At 43.1% G+C, this 15587-nt stretch overlaps 1 protein-coding gene across 1 annotated transcript; it reads left to right on the plus strand.

The window, feature by feature from the left end:
* Window positions 1–1164: 1164 nt before the first annotated feature.
* Window positions 1165–15154, plus strand: LOC135510240 (zinc finger protein 550-like). The gene is made up of 3 exons (XM_064931039.1): window positions 1165–1387; window positions 6620–7069; window positions 13557–15154. Exons 1-3 carry the CDS (start codon window positions 1222–1224, stop codon window positions 14717–14719), a joined length of 1779 nt encoding a protein of 592 aa, XP_064787111.1. The 5' UTR covers window positions 1165–1221; the 3' UTR covers window positions 14720–15154.
* The last annotated feature ends 433 nt before the right edge of the window (window positions 15155–15587 follow it).

Consider the following 15587-nt stretch of genomic DNA (forward strand, 5'->3'; position numbering starts at 1 on the left):
ATGCATGTCTTAACGGTTAATAATATATTGGCTCCTCCTGGCTGCCAATCCGTCTTTGTGCGTCTGTCTGTGTGCAAAAACGTGGGTGTTTTCATTACGGAAACCGTTTACCGTTTAGGAGCCAACCAGAAGCAAACAGCGCAAACCGAACGAAACGGGGAGGGACCAAGATGAATTTGTCCTTAATGGCTGTTTGACAAAGGAGAGCGATGGAATGTCGCATCAGATGACATGGCCTTTAGGGTTTGGGTGCCAACCCTGTTGTACAGAGATGGAAAGTGGTTAGAAGAACTAAATACATAAAATAGCTCCTTCCATCTGTCCAAGGCTATTCCTCATCCATTTTCACGATTCATGATATCATTTGAATCCTTTGGGAAAAAATGATTTACAGTGGACTCCAAACAGTGGTGTAAAGTACCTAAGTGAAAATACTTTGAAGTACTACTTAAGTCGTTTTGGGGGGTATCTGTACTTTACTATTTCTATTTTTGACAACTTTTATTTTTACTTCACTACATTCCTAAAGAAAATAATGTACTTTTAAAAAACTTAATATATTTTCCCTGACACCAAAGGTACTCGTTACATTTTGAATGTTTAGCAGGACAGGAAAATGGTCTAATTCACACACTTATCAAGATAACTTACCTGTTCATCCCTACTGCCTCTGATCTAGTGAACTCACTAAACACATGCTTCATTTGTAAATGATGCCAGAGTGTTGGAGTGTGCTCCTGGCTATCTGTTTTTTTTTAATGATACTGCCTGGTTTGCTTAATATAATACATTTGAAACGATTTAAACTTTTACTTTTGCCACTTAAGTATATTTTATCAATTACATTTACTTTTGATACTTAAGTATATTTAAAACCAAATAATTGTATACTTTTGCTCAAAGTATTTTAATTTTTACTTGAGTAACTTTATATTAAGGTATCTTTCCTTTTACTCAAGTATGAACATTGGGTACCTTTACCACCCCTGCCTAATAAGCGCACTTTGTATGAATGCAAACTATAGAAATCCTATTAAATTGTTCTAATTTAAACCCCCATCCAACTAGCGGCGCTGTTGTGCCTTTCCGAGTTTGCTACCCGCTGGAACCAAGGATTCTTCTCAAATTCCTTGACTCGAACTCGGAAGTAGATTTGAAGACGACACTTCTTGTGTGGGGTCAAGACATACTGACTGAGCTGAATAAGTTACTCAACTGAAAATGTCTAAACTACAGATGTTGCGTGTGTTTTTAAATGAACGTTTAACGGCGGCTGCTGTGGAGATTTTCGGGGCAGTTGAGAAAACGGTAGTGGAATACCAGGAGGAGAATGATCGGCTACGGAGACTGCTGGGGATCACAACGGAGATACAACTATGTAGAATAGGTGCGTATATAGTGGTGAGGAGGAATAGTATACCGTGTCTGGGAGAGACTTCACCATTCATTTCTTGATTCAGGTTCACGCAAACGTCGTTTTAAGTAACTATGCTATTTTTTGTCCTCATTGTCGAACTTAATAAATAATGCACACTCAATTAAACTAATTTTACTCGTTATACAATCGTGTAACTAAGAAATTAGCTGGAAGGAAACTAACTATATTTATTATGTTGTAAGGAAACGGTGGCGAAGGTTATCATTGCAAATTAACGCGGATCCAAGTTAAGTTCACACACGTGACCATTCATGAGGTCTCTAACAAACAGATAGTGGTCCAGACCAGTCATGAGGTCTCTAACAAACAGATACAGGTCCAGACCAGTCATGAGGTCTCTAACAAACAGATACAGGTCCAGACCAGTCATGAGGTCTCTAACAAACAGATAGTGGTCCAGACCAGTCATGAGGTCTCTAACAAACAGATACAGGTCCAGACCAGTCATGAGGTCTCTAACAAACAGATACAGGTCCAGACCAGTCATGAGGTCTCTAACAAACAGATAGTGGTTCAGACCAGTCATGAGGTCTCTAACAAACAGATAGTGGTTCAGACCAGTCATGAGGTCTCTAACAAACAGATAGTGGTTCAGACCAGTCATGAGGTCTCTAACAAACAGATAGTGGTTCAGACCCCTCATGAGGTCTCTAACAAACAGATAGTGGTTCAGACCCCTCATGAGGTCTCTAACAAACAGATAGAGGTCCAGACCATTCATGAGGTCTATAAAACACACAGATACTGTTTGTGTTTATCGTCATAGTGACAACTGCAAATAATACTTCAATGTACATGTTGGCCTAATGAAAAATAGTAACTCGTACTTTTAAATGTAGCAATTCAACAACAATCCCTGTTTAGGCTGAGCATATTTTAAAGTATGTCATCGCCTCCTTGCTCAAGTGGTTTGCAAGTTGTTTCTTTCAATGTTTCTAATGGTTGTGAATTCCTTTGGGTCTTCCTTTTCACTGTGATCTGTCTGTCCTGTGCAACTATTTGCATTGCATCAGTGGAACAATGTTATCAGAACCGAACGAAAGTGATCACACCAATGCACTTTATCTCCTCAACTTTCCCCAATATGCATTTTCTATGCCATAGGCCTGTTTTACATTCAGCAATTAGCAAGAGCAAGCCTGCTGCTTTCCCCTAATAGGCTATTCGGCTTGGTATTTTTTTTTTAACTAAATAAATGTCCTACAGCTTTTCCTGGGATTTCACGAGAAGAGGAATGGTCTATTGTGGGGAGGCTTGTGTAGCCTATAGCCAGTTGTGCACAATTTTCATCATAGGTACACTTCAACTATGGCAGACAAAATTAGATTTTTTTCTCTCCAGAAAATCACATTGTAGGATTTTTTAAATGAATTTATTTGCAAATTATGGTGGAAAATAAGTATTTGGTCAATAACAAAAGTTTATCTCAATACTTTGTTGGCAATGACAGAGGTCAAACGTTTTCTTTAAGTCATCACAAGGTTTTCACACACTGTTGCTGGTATTTTGGCCCATTCCTCCATGCAGATCTCCTCTAGAGCAGTGATGTTTTGGGGCTGTTGCTGGTTAACACGGACTTTCAACTCCCTCCAAAGATTTTCTATGGGGTTGAGGTCTGGAGACTGGCGAGGCCACTCCAGGACCTTGAAATGCTTCTTACGAAGCCACTCCTTCGTTGCCCGGGCGGTGTGTCTGGGATCATTGTCATGATGAAAGACCCAGCCACATTTCATCTTCAATGCCCTTGGAAGGAGGTTTTTCACTCAAAATCTCACAATACCCATTCATTCTTTCCTTTACACGGATCAGTCGTCCTGGTCCCTTTGCAGAAAAACATCCCCAAAGCATGATGTTTCCACCCCCATGCTTCACAGGAGGTATGGTGTTCTTTGGAGGACAAAGAATGCTCAGTTGCATCCAAACACGACGAGTTGAGTTTTTACCAAAAAGTTATATTTTGGTTTGATCTGACCATATGACATTCTCCCAATCTTCTTCTGGATCATCAAAATGCTCTCTAGCAAACTTCAGACGGGCCTGGACATGTACTGGCTTCAGCAGGGGGACACGTCTGGCACTGCAGGATTTGAGTCCCTGGTGGCGTAGTGTGTTATGGATTGTAGGCTTTGTTACTTTGGTCACAGCTTTCTGCAGGTCATTCACTAGGCCCCCCCGTGTGGTTCTGGGATTTTTGCTCACCGTTCTTGTGATCATTTTGACCCAACAGGGTGAGATCTTACGTGGAGCCCCAGATTGAGGGAGATTATCAGTGGTCTTGTATGTCTTCCATTTCCTAATAATTGCTCCCACAGTTGATTTCTTCAAACCAAGCTGCTTTCCTATTGCAGATTCAGTCTTCCCAGCCTGGTGCAGATCTACAATTTTGTTTCTGGTGTCCTTTGACAGCTCTTTGGTCTTGGCCATAGTGGAGTGTGACTGTTTGAGGTTGTGGACAGGTGTCTTTTATACTGATAACAAGTTCAAACAGGTGCCATTAATACAGGTAACGAGTGGAGGACAGAGGAGCCTCTTAAAGAAGAAGTTACAGGTCTGTGAGAGCCAGAAATCTTGCTTCTTTGTAGGTGACCAAATACTTATTTTCCACCATAATTTGCTAATAAATTCATAAAAAATCCTACAATGTGATTTTCTGGATTTTTTGTCTCATTTTGTCTGTCATAGTTGAAGTGTACATATGATGAAAATTACAGACCTCTCTCATATTTTTAAGTGGGAGAACTTGCACAATTGGTGGCTGACTAAATACTTTTTTGCCCCACTGGTATGTGTGTGTGTGTGTGTGTGTGTGTGTGTGTGTATATATATATATATACACACACACACACACACACACACACACACACACACACACACACACACACACACACCTACCTACCTACCTACCAGTTAGGCAAAAAAGGTAGTAGAATAATATCTTGGAGGATTCAATAGTTGGAATTGGGGAGTTGTTGCCGGTCCCTTTCTCTGCGATGGTCATTCTAATGGAATCCAGAGAACAAAACCCTGTCCTCAAACATTTACACTGTGTATTTAGTCTTCATAATCCTTCAATTTTTTATTTCATTGCTTAAAAGGCACTGAAATGGTGGAACGACCGAACTATGTATACATTTAATTAATTTGTATCTTTAAAAAGTGAAGACATGTTTTGGTTTTCAGGGGACAGGGGAAAAGAGAGCACTTCGGCGAGTTGTCAGCAGCTTCAGCTGGATAAACGTTGGGAGTCCTATTTAAGATAATTCAACAGTCAGGGATATTTTTTTTAAACTTTGATCTGGAAGATATGTATATATATACACACACACACACATACATACATACAGGGTACCAGTATGACTATATATACACTGCTCAAAAAAATAAAGGGAACACTAAAATAACACATCCTAGATCTGAATGAATGAAATATTCTTATTAAATCCTTTTTTCTTTACATAGTTGAATGTGTTGACAACAAAATCACACACAAATTATCAATGGAAATCAAATGTATCAACCCATGGAGGTCTGGATTTGGAGTCACACTCAAAATTAAAGTGGAAAACCACACTACAGGCTGATCCAACTTTGATGTAATGTCCTCAAAATTTGGCTCAGTAGTGTGTGTGGCCTCCACGTGCCTGTATGACCTCCGTACAACAACTGGGCATGCTCCTGATGAGGTGGCGGATGGTCTCCTGAGAGATCTCCTCCCAGACCTGGACTAAAGCATCCGCCTACTCCTGGACAGTCTGTGGTGCAGCGTGGCGTTGGTGGATGGAGCTAGACATGATGTGCTCAATTGGATTCAGGTCTGGGGAACGGGCGGGCCAGTCCATAGCATCAATGCCTTCCTCTTGCAGGAACTGCTGACACACTCCAGCCACATGAGGTCTAGAATTGTCTTGCGTTAGGAGGAACCCAGGGCCAACCGCACCAGCATATGGTCTCACAAGGGGTCTGAGGATCTCATCTCGGTACCTAATGGCAGTCAGGCTACCTCTGGCGAGCACATGGAGGGCTGTGCGGCCCTCCAAAGAAATGCTACCCCACACCATGACTGACCCACCGCCAAACCGGTCATGCTGGAGGATGTTGCAGGCAGCAGAACGTTCTCTGTGTCATTTTGCAGGGCTCTGGCAGTGCTCCTCCTGCTCCTCCTTGCACAAAGGCGGAGGTAGCGGTCCTGCTGCTGGGTTGTTGCCCTCCTACGGCCTCCTCCACGTCTCCTGATGTACTGGCCTGTCTCCTGGTAGTGCCTCCATGCTCTGGACACTACGCTGACAGACACAGCAAACCTTCTTGCCACAGCTCGCATTGATGTGCCATCCTGGATGAGCTGCACTACCTGAGCCACTTGTGTGGGTTGTAGGCTCCATCTCATGCTGCCACTAGAGTGAAAGCACCGCCAGCATTCAAAAGTGACCAAAACATCAGCCAGGAAGCATAGGAACTGAGAAGTGGTCTGTGGTCACCACCTGCAGAACCACTCCTTTATTGGGGGTGTCTTGATAATTGCCTATATTTTCCACCTGTTGTCTATTCCATTTGCACAACAGCATGTGAAATTTATTGTCAATCAGTGTTGCTTCCTAAGTGGACAGTTTGATTTCACAGAAGTGTGATTGACTTGGAGTTACATTGTGTTGTTTGTGTTCCCTTTATTTTTTTTAGCAGTGTATATACAGGGTACCAGTATGACTCTATATATATATATATATATATATATATATATACACACACACACACACACACACACACACACACACAGGGTACCAGTATGACTATATATATTATTTTATTATATTATATTTTATTATATTATATATATATATATTATTTTATTATATATATATTATTTTATTATATTATATATATATATATATTATTTTATTATATTATATATATTTATATATTATTATATATATATATATATAATAATATAATAATATATATATATATATGGACCACCTAGATCTATGAGAGGGACATTTTAGTTTTTTTCTGAATATCTGTCAATGTTTGTATCTGTTTTTTCGTATTGGAACATCATAAACAGATCATTAAAAAATATACTAAAATGTTTTTTTTGTCTGAGTCAACAAAAGCCTTTAGAAATGGCATTGTGCACTCAGGCATGTCTGTATAGGTGACCTCTGACCCTCCTCTCCTTCCCTCCAGACTCCCTGCAGCTCTCTGTCTCTGAAGAGGAGGTTCCCCCTGAGCAGCAGCACTGTGAGCAGGAGTGGAGCCCCAGTCTGGGACAGAAGGACCCAGAGACCAAACAGATTAAAGAGGAACAGGAGGAAGTCAGGACCAGTCAGGAGGAAGAGCAGCTTCAAGGGCTCTTTGATACCAAAGACTCCATATTCACTCCTTCCTGTGTGAAAAGTGAATGTGATCAGATGGACCCATGTCAAGAAGCCGTACGAGCTGAACACCCAACTCTCAGTCCACTGAAAACGTCTAAACTACAGTTGTTGAGTGTGTTGTTAAATGAATGTTTAACGGCATCTGCTGCTGTGGAGATTTTTGGTGCGATTGAGAAAGCTGTAGCAGATTACCAGGAGGAGAATGATCGGCTACGGAGACTGCTGCAGAGGACACCAGAGATACAGCTATGTAGAATAGGTTTGTATATAGATCTACTGATAATTAGCTATAGTTCTAGTAAATGAATAAACTGTTTAGGCTTTCAGTGGTCACCATTTGAACATTTTGTAGAAGTGGTTTTAGCCCCAACGTGGCAGTGCTTTCCCTTTGCTTGGACAGCAGCTCCACACATTTATGTTTCCAATCTGACTCCAGTGCCACATTGGTGATGATGTCATTCATTTCTAAACGCCCACTTCTCCTTATATGGTTCCTTTCGAAAAACGCCCACTTCTCCTTATATGGTTCCTTTCGAAAAACGCCCACTTCTCCTTATATGGTTCCTTTCGAAAACGCCCACTTCTCCTTATATGGTTCCTTTCGAAAACGCCCACTTCTCCTTATATGGTTCCTTTCGAAAACGCCCACTTCTCCTTATATGGTTCCTTTCGAAAACGCCCACTTCTCCTTATATGGTTCCTTTCGAAAACGCCCACTTTCCCTGAGAGATGACATGCAGTAGGTGGCAGCATTGAGACCCTGAGAGGATGACGTCACAGCTGGACACTGCGTGCCCCCTATGGGCATAATGTCTCTGGTCCAGGTTAAGACTCCCAACAGGGTCACCAGCCAATGAAGTTGGAAGTCCCTCCCACTTGACGACATTAAAATGGTGGAAGCCCTTAATGGCGCTGCCCATGGTAATACTGCCTTTTGGTCAGTAGAGGCCTCGGTCATTCTCTAGGTGGTTTCCCTATCCTGACGAGCACTACATTTTCCCTCTTGCTACTTGTCCTCCTGATGTCACATACAGTATGTATTCAGCAGGATGTGGACACTCCTTCAAAGTAGTGGATTTGGCTATTTTTTTATATATTTTTTTTACCTTTATTTTACTCGGCAAGTCAGTTAAGAACAAATTCTTATTTTCAATGACGGCCTAGGAACAGTGGGTTAACTGCCTGTTCAGGGGCAGAACGACAGATTTTGTACCTTGTCAGCTCGGGGATTTGAACTAGTCCAATGCTCTAACCACTAGGCTACACTGCCGCCCCCTATGTCAGCCACACCTGTTGCTGACAGGTGTATAAGATCGAGCACACCCCCATGCATTCTCCATAGACAAACATTGGCAGTAGAATGGCCTTACTTAAGAGCTCATTGACTTTCAACGTGGCACCGTCATAGGATGCGAACTTTCCAAGTCAGTTTGTCAAAATGTCTGCGCTGCTAAAGCTGACCCCGGGTCAGCTGTCAGTGTTGTTATTGTGAAGTGGAAAGGTCTAGGAGCAACAATGGCTCAGCCGCGAAGTGGTAGGCCCACTCAAGCTCACGGAGCGGGACCGCCGAGTGCTGAAGAGCGTTTTGCTTAAAAATGTTATGTCCTCTGTTGCAACACTCACTACCATGGCCGAGCAGCCGCACACAAGCCTAGGCTCACCATGTGCGATGCAAAGCGTCGGCTGGAGTGGTGTAAAGCTCGCCGCCATTGGACTCTGGAGAAGTGGAAACACGTTCTCTGGAGAACACTACCTGCCCCAATGCATAATGCCAACGGTAAAGTTTGGTGGATGCAGAATAATGGTCTGGGGCTGTTTTTCATGGTTCGGGCTAGGCCTCTTAGTTCCAGTGAAGGGAAATCTTAACGCTACAGCATAGATTGACATTCTAGACCCTAGTCGATCACCAAATATTTCTGTAGAAAATCCAACTAACGATAAAGGCTTGTGCTACTTTTTTATTTTTTTATTTGTGTTGAGCTGTTGACTGTAGGTGCACTTGATTCAGCAGCCCTACTGTGCCACTGTTGACTGTAGGTGCACTTGATTCAGCAGCCCTACTGTACCACTGTTGATGGTAGGTGCACTTGATTCAGCAGCCCTACTGTACCACTGTTGCCGGTAGGTGCACTTGATTCAGCAGCCCTACTGTACCACTGTTGCCGGTAGGTGCACTTGATTCAGCAGCCCTACTGTACCACTGTTGCCGGTAGGTGCACTTGATTCAGCAGCCCTACTGTACCACTGTTGCCGGTAGGTGCACTTGATTCAGCAGCCCTACTGTACCACTGTTGCCGGTAGGTGCACTTGATTCAGCAGCCCTACTGTACCACTGTTGACTGTAGGTGCACTTGATTCAGCAGCCCTACTGTACCACTGTTGACTGTAGGTGCACTTGATTCAGCAGCCCTACTGTACCACTGTTGACTGTAGGTGCACTTGATTCAGCAGCCCTACTGTACCAATGTTGCCGGTAGGTGCACTTGATTCAGCAGCCCTACTGTACCACTGTTGCCGGTAGGTGCACTTGATTCAGCAGCCCTACTGTACCACTGTTGCTGGTAGGTGCACTTGATTCAGCAGCCCTACTGTACCACTGTTGCAGGTAGGTGCACTTGATTCAGCAGCCCTACTGTACCACTGTTGCCGGTAGGTGCACTTGATTCAGCAGCCCTACTGTACCACTGTTGACTGTAGGTGCACTTGATTCAGCAGCCCTACTGTACCACTGTTGACTGTAGGTGCACTTGATTCAGCAGCCCTACTGTACCACTGTTGCCGGTAAGTGCACTTGATTCAGCAGCGCTACTGTACCACTGTTGACTGTAGGTGCACTTGATTCAGCAGCCCTACTGTACCACTGTTGCCGGTAGGTGCACTTGATTCAAAAGTCCTGCGCACCGGGTAAGCAAAGTGATCCCATGAGACAAACTACGCCTACCTGGCGGACCGGCAAACCTGTGACTAAATCAAGTGCACCTACTGCGCTGCCCAATCGGATAGGTTAATTCCCCGTGGCTACAGAGCTTCCATGACCCTTCCATGACCTTTCCATGACCCTGGCCACAGCCAAGTCAGATTTAGTATCTTTTAAAATATAGCCACAGAGAGACTGTCAACGAATACAGCAAAGAGTTGCTGTTTTTTATGAGTGAGTTTAAGTTTATATTCAGCACCGTCAATGTTTTTATTCAACACTATTACAAAACAAAGATGATTTTGAACGGTCATCCAAGTCGGAAAATCGGGCATCTTTCCAGAGCTCCGACTTTTCGACCTGAAGATCACTGATGTCGTGATTTGACCTCGTTTACTATCAGATGCAGGTACCATCAGTCCAGTAAAATAAACAAAGCTAATAATTTCAATTCATGCTCCACAGTGCCTCAAGTGCTAAAACCAACTGATCTATTTTGAAAGCTCGAGTTTTGAAATATAATATAGTCAGATTAATAATATTGGCAGGCCAATCATATAGCCAATATGTTGTGATAATTTATTAGGCCTAGTGCCCAGACCTCACTCCTACAACTGTTTGTGTGAGGTTAATGTTTAAAAAAACGAATCTGTGCGGTAGATCTCAGCTTTCTTTTTGACTGCGAAAGTGATCTTGAAAAGGTTGGTGACCACTGTTCTAGATGATTCTGTGCTTCCAGTTTGTGGCAACAGTTTGTGGACGGCCGTTTCGTGCTTCTGCAGGACAATTCCCTAGAGCACAAGTGAGGTCCGTACAGAAATGGTTTGTCAAGATCAGTTTGGAAGAACTTCACTGGCCTGCACAGAGCCCTGACCTCAACCCCATTGAACAACTTTGGGATGAATTGGGACGCCAACCGCGAGCCAGGCCTAATCGCCAAACATCAGTGACCAACCTCACTAATGCACCTGTGGCTAAGTGGAGGCAAATCCCACCATCGATGTTCCAACATCTAGTGGAAAGTCTTCCCAGAAAAGTGGAGGCTGTTACAGCAGCAAAGGGGGGACCAACTCCATATTAATGACAAGCAGGTGTCCACATACTTTTGGTCATGTAGTGTACTCAGCAGGTGTCCACATACTTTTGGTCATGTAGTGTACTCAGCAGGTGTCCACATACGTTTGGTCATGTAGTGTACTCAGCAGGTGTCCACATACTTTTGGTCATGTAGTGTACTCAGCAGGTGTCCACATACGTTTGGTCATGTAGTGTACTCAGCAGGTGTCCACATACGTTTGGTCATGTAGTGTACTCAGCAGGTGTCCACATACGTTTGGTCATGTAGTGTACTCAGCAGGTGTCCACATACGTTTGGTCATGTAGTGTACTCAGCAGGTGTCCACATATGTTTGGTCATGTAGTGTACTCAGCAGGTGTCCACATACGTTTGGTCATGTAGTGTACTCAGCAGGTGTCCACATACGTTTGGTCATGTAGTGTACTCAGCAGGTGTCCACATACGTTTGGTCATGTAGTGTACCTTGCTGTTCTGATGGTTTATTGGGCGTGCAGCTAAATTATAGTTCTAAGAGATCTTTGTCTTGTGAATTTGTCAAGTAGCGTCCGTTGTAAATAATTGTGTTGAGCTTGTTCGCTAGCTCATACACGTCCGGCTAGTGTTAGCATTTGCATTAAGAATGAATGGGTATTTAGCATGCTAGCGAGCGATGTTAGCATTATTCATTTTGTGGTGCTGGTTGACTATTTCAATTGGTGTAAATCGCTCTTGTATATTCTGTTTATGTAATGTAGATGTACCTACACTCTCTTGTACTGTTCATTTAGTACATTTACCCACGTTTAGCATGTCTACGAACCAATTAGCCTGTTTGGTTCATTGGATTGTGGCTGGACAAATGCCTGTTGTATTGTATAGCAGGTACCTCACCTGTGCATGTACAGTGTTTTTAACGGGGGCATAAAATATAGCAATACTATAATCTACGTTTTATTATGACTTCTCACTGGATAGGATTCTCAGTTATCTGAACCAAGAGTGGTCAGATGTGTGTGTTTGAATGTGGACATCTCTTTCCATTAAATCAATCAATCAATCAAATGTATTTATAAAGCCCTTTCTACATCAGAAGTTGTCACAAAGTGCTTATACAGAAACCCAGCCTAAAACCCCAAAACAGCAAGCAATGCAGATGTAGAATCACGGTGGCTAGGAAAAACTCCCTAGAAAGGCAGGAACCTAGGAAGAAACCTAGAGAGGAACCAGGCTCGGAGAGGTGGCCAGTCCATCTGGTTGTTCTTCAATATGTTAAAACATTCATAGATTACCAGCAGGGTCAAATAATAAGCACAGTGGTTGTAGAGGGTGAAACCGGTCACCACAGGAGTAAATGTCAGTTGGCTTTTCATAGCCAATCATTCAGAGGTCGAGACAGCAGGCGCGGAAGAGAGAGGGTCGAAAAGGTAGTGGGGCAAGGTAACACATCAGGGGTTATAGACACAGACAAAACAACAGAAATTGGATCAGCAGCACGACCAGGTGGACTGTAGACGGGGACAGCCTCATCCCTGTTTCCATCCATTAAACCCTCCTTAACCCGGACATCTCTTTCCATTAAACCCTCCTTAACCCGGACATCTCTTCTCATTGAACCCTCCTTAACCCGGACATCTCTTCTCATTGAACCCTCCTTAACCCGGACATCTCTTCTCATTGAACCCTCCTTAACCCGGACATCTCTTTCCATTGAACCCTCCTTAACCCGGACATCTCTTTCCATTAAACCCTCCTTAACCCGGACATCTCTTCTCATTGAACCCTCCTTAACCCGGACATCTCTTCTCATTGAACCCTCCTTAACCCGGACATCTCTTCTCATTAAACCCTCCTTAACCCGGACATCTCTTCTCATTGAACCCCCTTAACCCGGACATCTCTTCTCATTGAACCCCCCTTAACCCGGACATCTCTTCTCATTGAACCCCCCTTAACCCGGACATCTCTTCTCATTGAACCCTCCTTAACCCGGACATCTCTTCTCATTGAACCCTCATTAACCCGGACATCTCTTCTCATTGAACCTTCCTTAACCCGGACATCTCTTCTCATTGAACCCTCATTAACCCGGACATCTCTTCTCATTGAACCCTCCTTAACCCGGACATCTCTTCTCATTGAACCCTCCTTAACCCGGACATCTCTTCTCAATGAACCCTCCTTAACCCGGACATCTCTTCTCATTGAACCCTCCTTAACCCGGACATCTCTTCTCATTGAACCCTCCTTAACCCGGACATCTCTTCTCATTGAACCCTCCTTAACCCGGACATCTCTTCTCATTGAACCCTCCTTAACCCGGACATCTCTTCTCATTCCTGTTCTGATCAGACATGCTGTAGTGAATGCTAAACTTAACCTAAGGTTCTTATGCCAATCATGGTCCTTCGATCCTCTAAAACATACACTATTTTTCAGATGTGCAAAGATTAAGGGTTAGATGGTGTTTGGGGGAACTTTTGTACTAATTAGCAACAGTGTGTTCAATAGTAGGCATGTTAACCCACCACCTATATGGCTTGTGTGAAGGAAAGCAAATACCAAGCTCGCTGTCTGCACTAAGGCTATATAGATCATAGAGATCCATGCTAATGAAGCAAATACCTAGCTAGCTATCTGCACTCAGGCTGTATAGATCATAGAGATCCATGCTAAGGAAGAACCTTGAAATTGAATGTCATAGAGATCTATAATTCATGAGTGATTCCAAATTCTGTTATAAATAACCTCTGCTCCTCCTCTCCTTCCCTCTAGACTCCCTGCAGCTCTCTGTCTCTGAAGAGGAGGTTCCCCCTGAGCAGCAGCACTGTGAGCAGGAGTGGTGCCCCAGTCTGGGACAGAAGGACCCAGAGACCAAACAGATTAAAGAGGAACAGGAGGAAGTCAGGACCAGTCAGGAGGAAGAGCAGCTTCAAGGCCTAGAGCCTGATATCATGAAGTTCATATTCACTCCTTCCTGTTTGAAAAGTGAATGTGATCTGGAGGACCAAACCCAGACTGTGGAGAACAGAGAGAGAGACTCTAAACCAGTGGATCTTATACCTTTTGGAACTGTGACCCACATTAAGGGTCTTAACATTCCCTGTGACCCTCCAGATAATCAAAACATTGCCTCCAGCCACAGCTCAGCCGTAAGCAATGACCCAGTAGGACTTGACAGTAGCCCACCATTAGATCCCAGTCCACCATTGGATCCCAACCCACCAATGGGGGAACACTGTTCCAAACCCAGCACCACGCCTAGAAAAACTCACCACTGCCGTGACTGTGGAGAAACATTTGCTCTGAAAGCTGACCTGCAGAGGCATGTGACTCTCACCAAGAAGAGACTCAGTGACTGCAGTTTCGGCAATAAACTCAACAACTCCACCTGTAAACTGAAGGCCCATATCCAACCCTGTATCTGTCCAGTTTGTGGAAAGATCATCAAATACAAAGGAGATCTGTCCAGGCACATGAGTATTCACACAGGAGAGAAACCATTTGTCTGTGGTGACTGTGGGAAAAGCTTCAGTCAGAAGGGAAACCTGAACTTGCACAAACTGACTCACACGGGAGAGAAACCATTTAGCTGTGGTGACTGTGGGAAAAGCTTCAATCAGAAGGGAGACCTAGGGAAACATATACTGACTCACACACAACAGAAAACATTTAGCTGTGGTATCTGTGGGAAAAGCTTCTATCATAAGGGGAACCTTACAGATCATATAAGGACTCACACAGGAGAGAAACCATTTAGCTGTGGTGACTGTGGGAAAAGCTTCAATTTGAAGGGGAACCTAAGGAAGCATAAACTGACTCACACAGGAGAGAAACCATTTAGCTGTGGAGACTGTGAGAAAAGCTTCACTCAAAAGTCTAACCTGCTGACGCATGTGAAAAACATCCACAAAGGAGGAAAGCAGGATGAAAATTAGGACAAAGACCTTCTGTCGGAAGATGGGAATTAAAAGGCAGGATGTGGACAACAAACGCAAAGCAACTCTGGATCATTCATGATGTGGGATTCAGATAAATACATGTGTGGTGAACATATTTTTGTAAAGCTTTCTATGTAAATAAAGTTTGATTTGATTTCAATGATGATGTAATAATCCAACAGTTCAGAGTTCACTATTTGCAAGTGAGGTGGTCCTCCCCTAATCTTTTGCATCGGCCTGATGGTTATATCAGCACATTTTCTGAACATGTGGTCATTTAAGATGTGTATACAATTATCTTTGTTTTTGTGGATAAATTTACTTCTGACATTTCTTTTATGAAGCTTTGCATTTTAGAATGTCTCTAAATGTACTGAGAGAATGGTCTGACTTGATGTTTTCGATATATTAAAACGTTTACTTTACAGAAAATGTGTGTCTGTCCAAGAGTTTTTCTCACCCATTTTCACTAAATACTGCTCATTCATGATATTGATTTAATATTGAATCGAGTAATTATATTCAGTTTACTTCTGAGAAATAATTTATTCTTACAGATGATCCTATATTTTGATACGGAATAGATGTGGATCCTAATTTTACTGGACTCCTCTTCCCAACAGCTGAAGGCCCCGAAGCTTCTGCACATGTATGATATTCTCTACAACTTGCAGAAAACATGCTACTCTGGTGAATGGTGCTCGTTTAAGTTAGATCAAAGCTGAATCAATGTCTGCCAGATTGCATAACGATCACAGTATTCGACATAACAGAACCGAATATAATAGCATAGTGTAGCATGCGCCACAAGGCTAAATATGTGCTTTGATTGAAACAAAACACAGGTTGGCTACAGTTTGTTAAC

Source organism: Oncorhynchus masou, chromosome 23 (genome assembly GCF_036934945.1).
Source record: "Oncorhynchus masou masou isolate Uvic2021 chromosome 23, UVic_Omas_1.1, whole genome shotgun sequence".
NCBI lineage: Eukaryota > Metazoa > Chordata > Actinopteri > Salmoniformes > Salmonidae > Oncorhynchus > Oncorhynchus masou.

Bases quoted from the DNA above. Each gene is read 5' to 3' on its own strand.
- LOC135510240 (XM_064931039.1), top strand. From the start codon at position 1,222: ATGTCTAAACTACAGATGTTGCGTGTGTTTTTAAATGAACGTTTAACG. The intron at 1,388-6,619 runs GTGCGTATATAG...CCTTCCCTCCAG, and splicing joins GATACAACTATGTAGAATAG to ACTCCCTGCAGCTCTCTGTC. The intron at 7,070-13,556 runs GTTTGTATATAG...CCTTCCCTCTAG, and splicing joins GATACAGCTATGTAGAATAG to ACTCCCTGCAGCTCTCTGTC.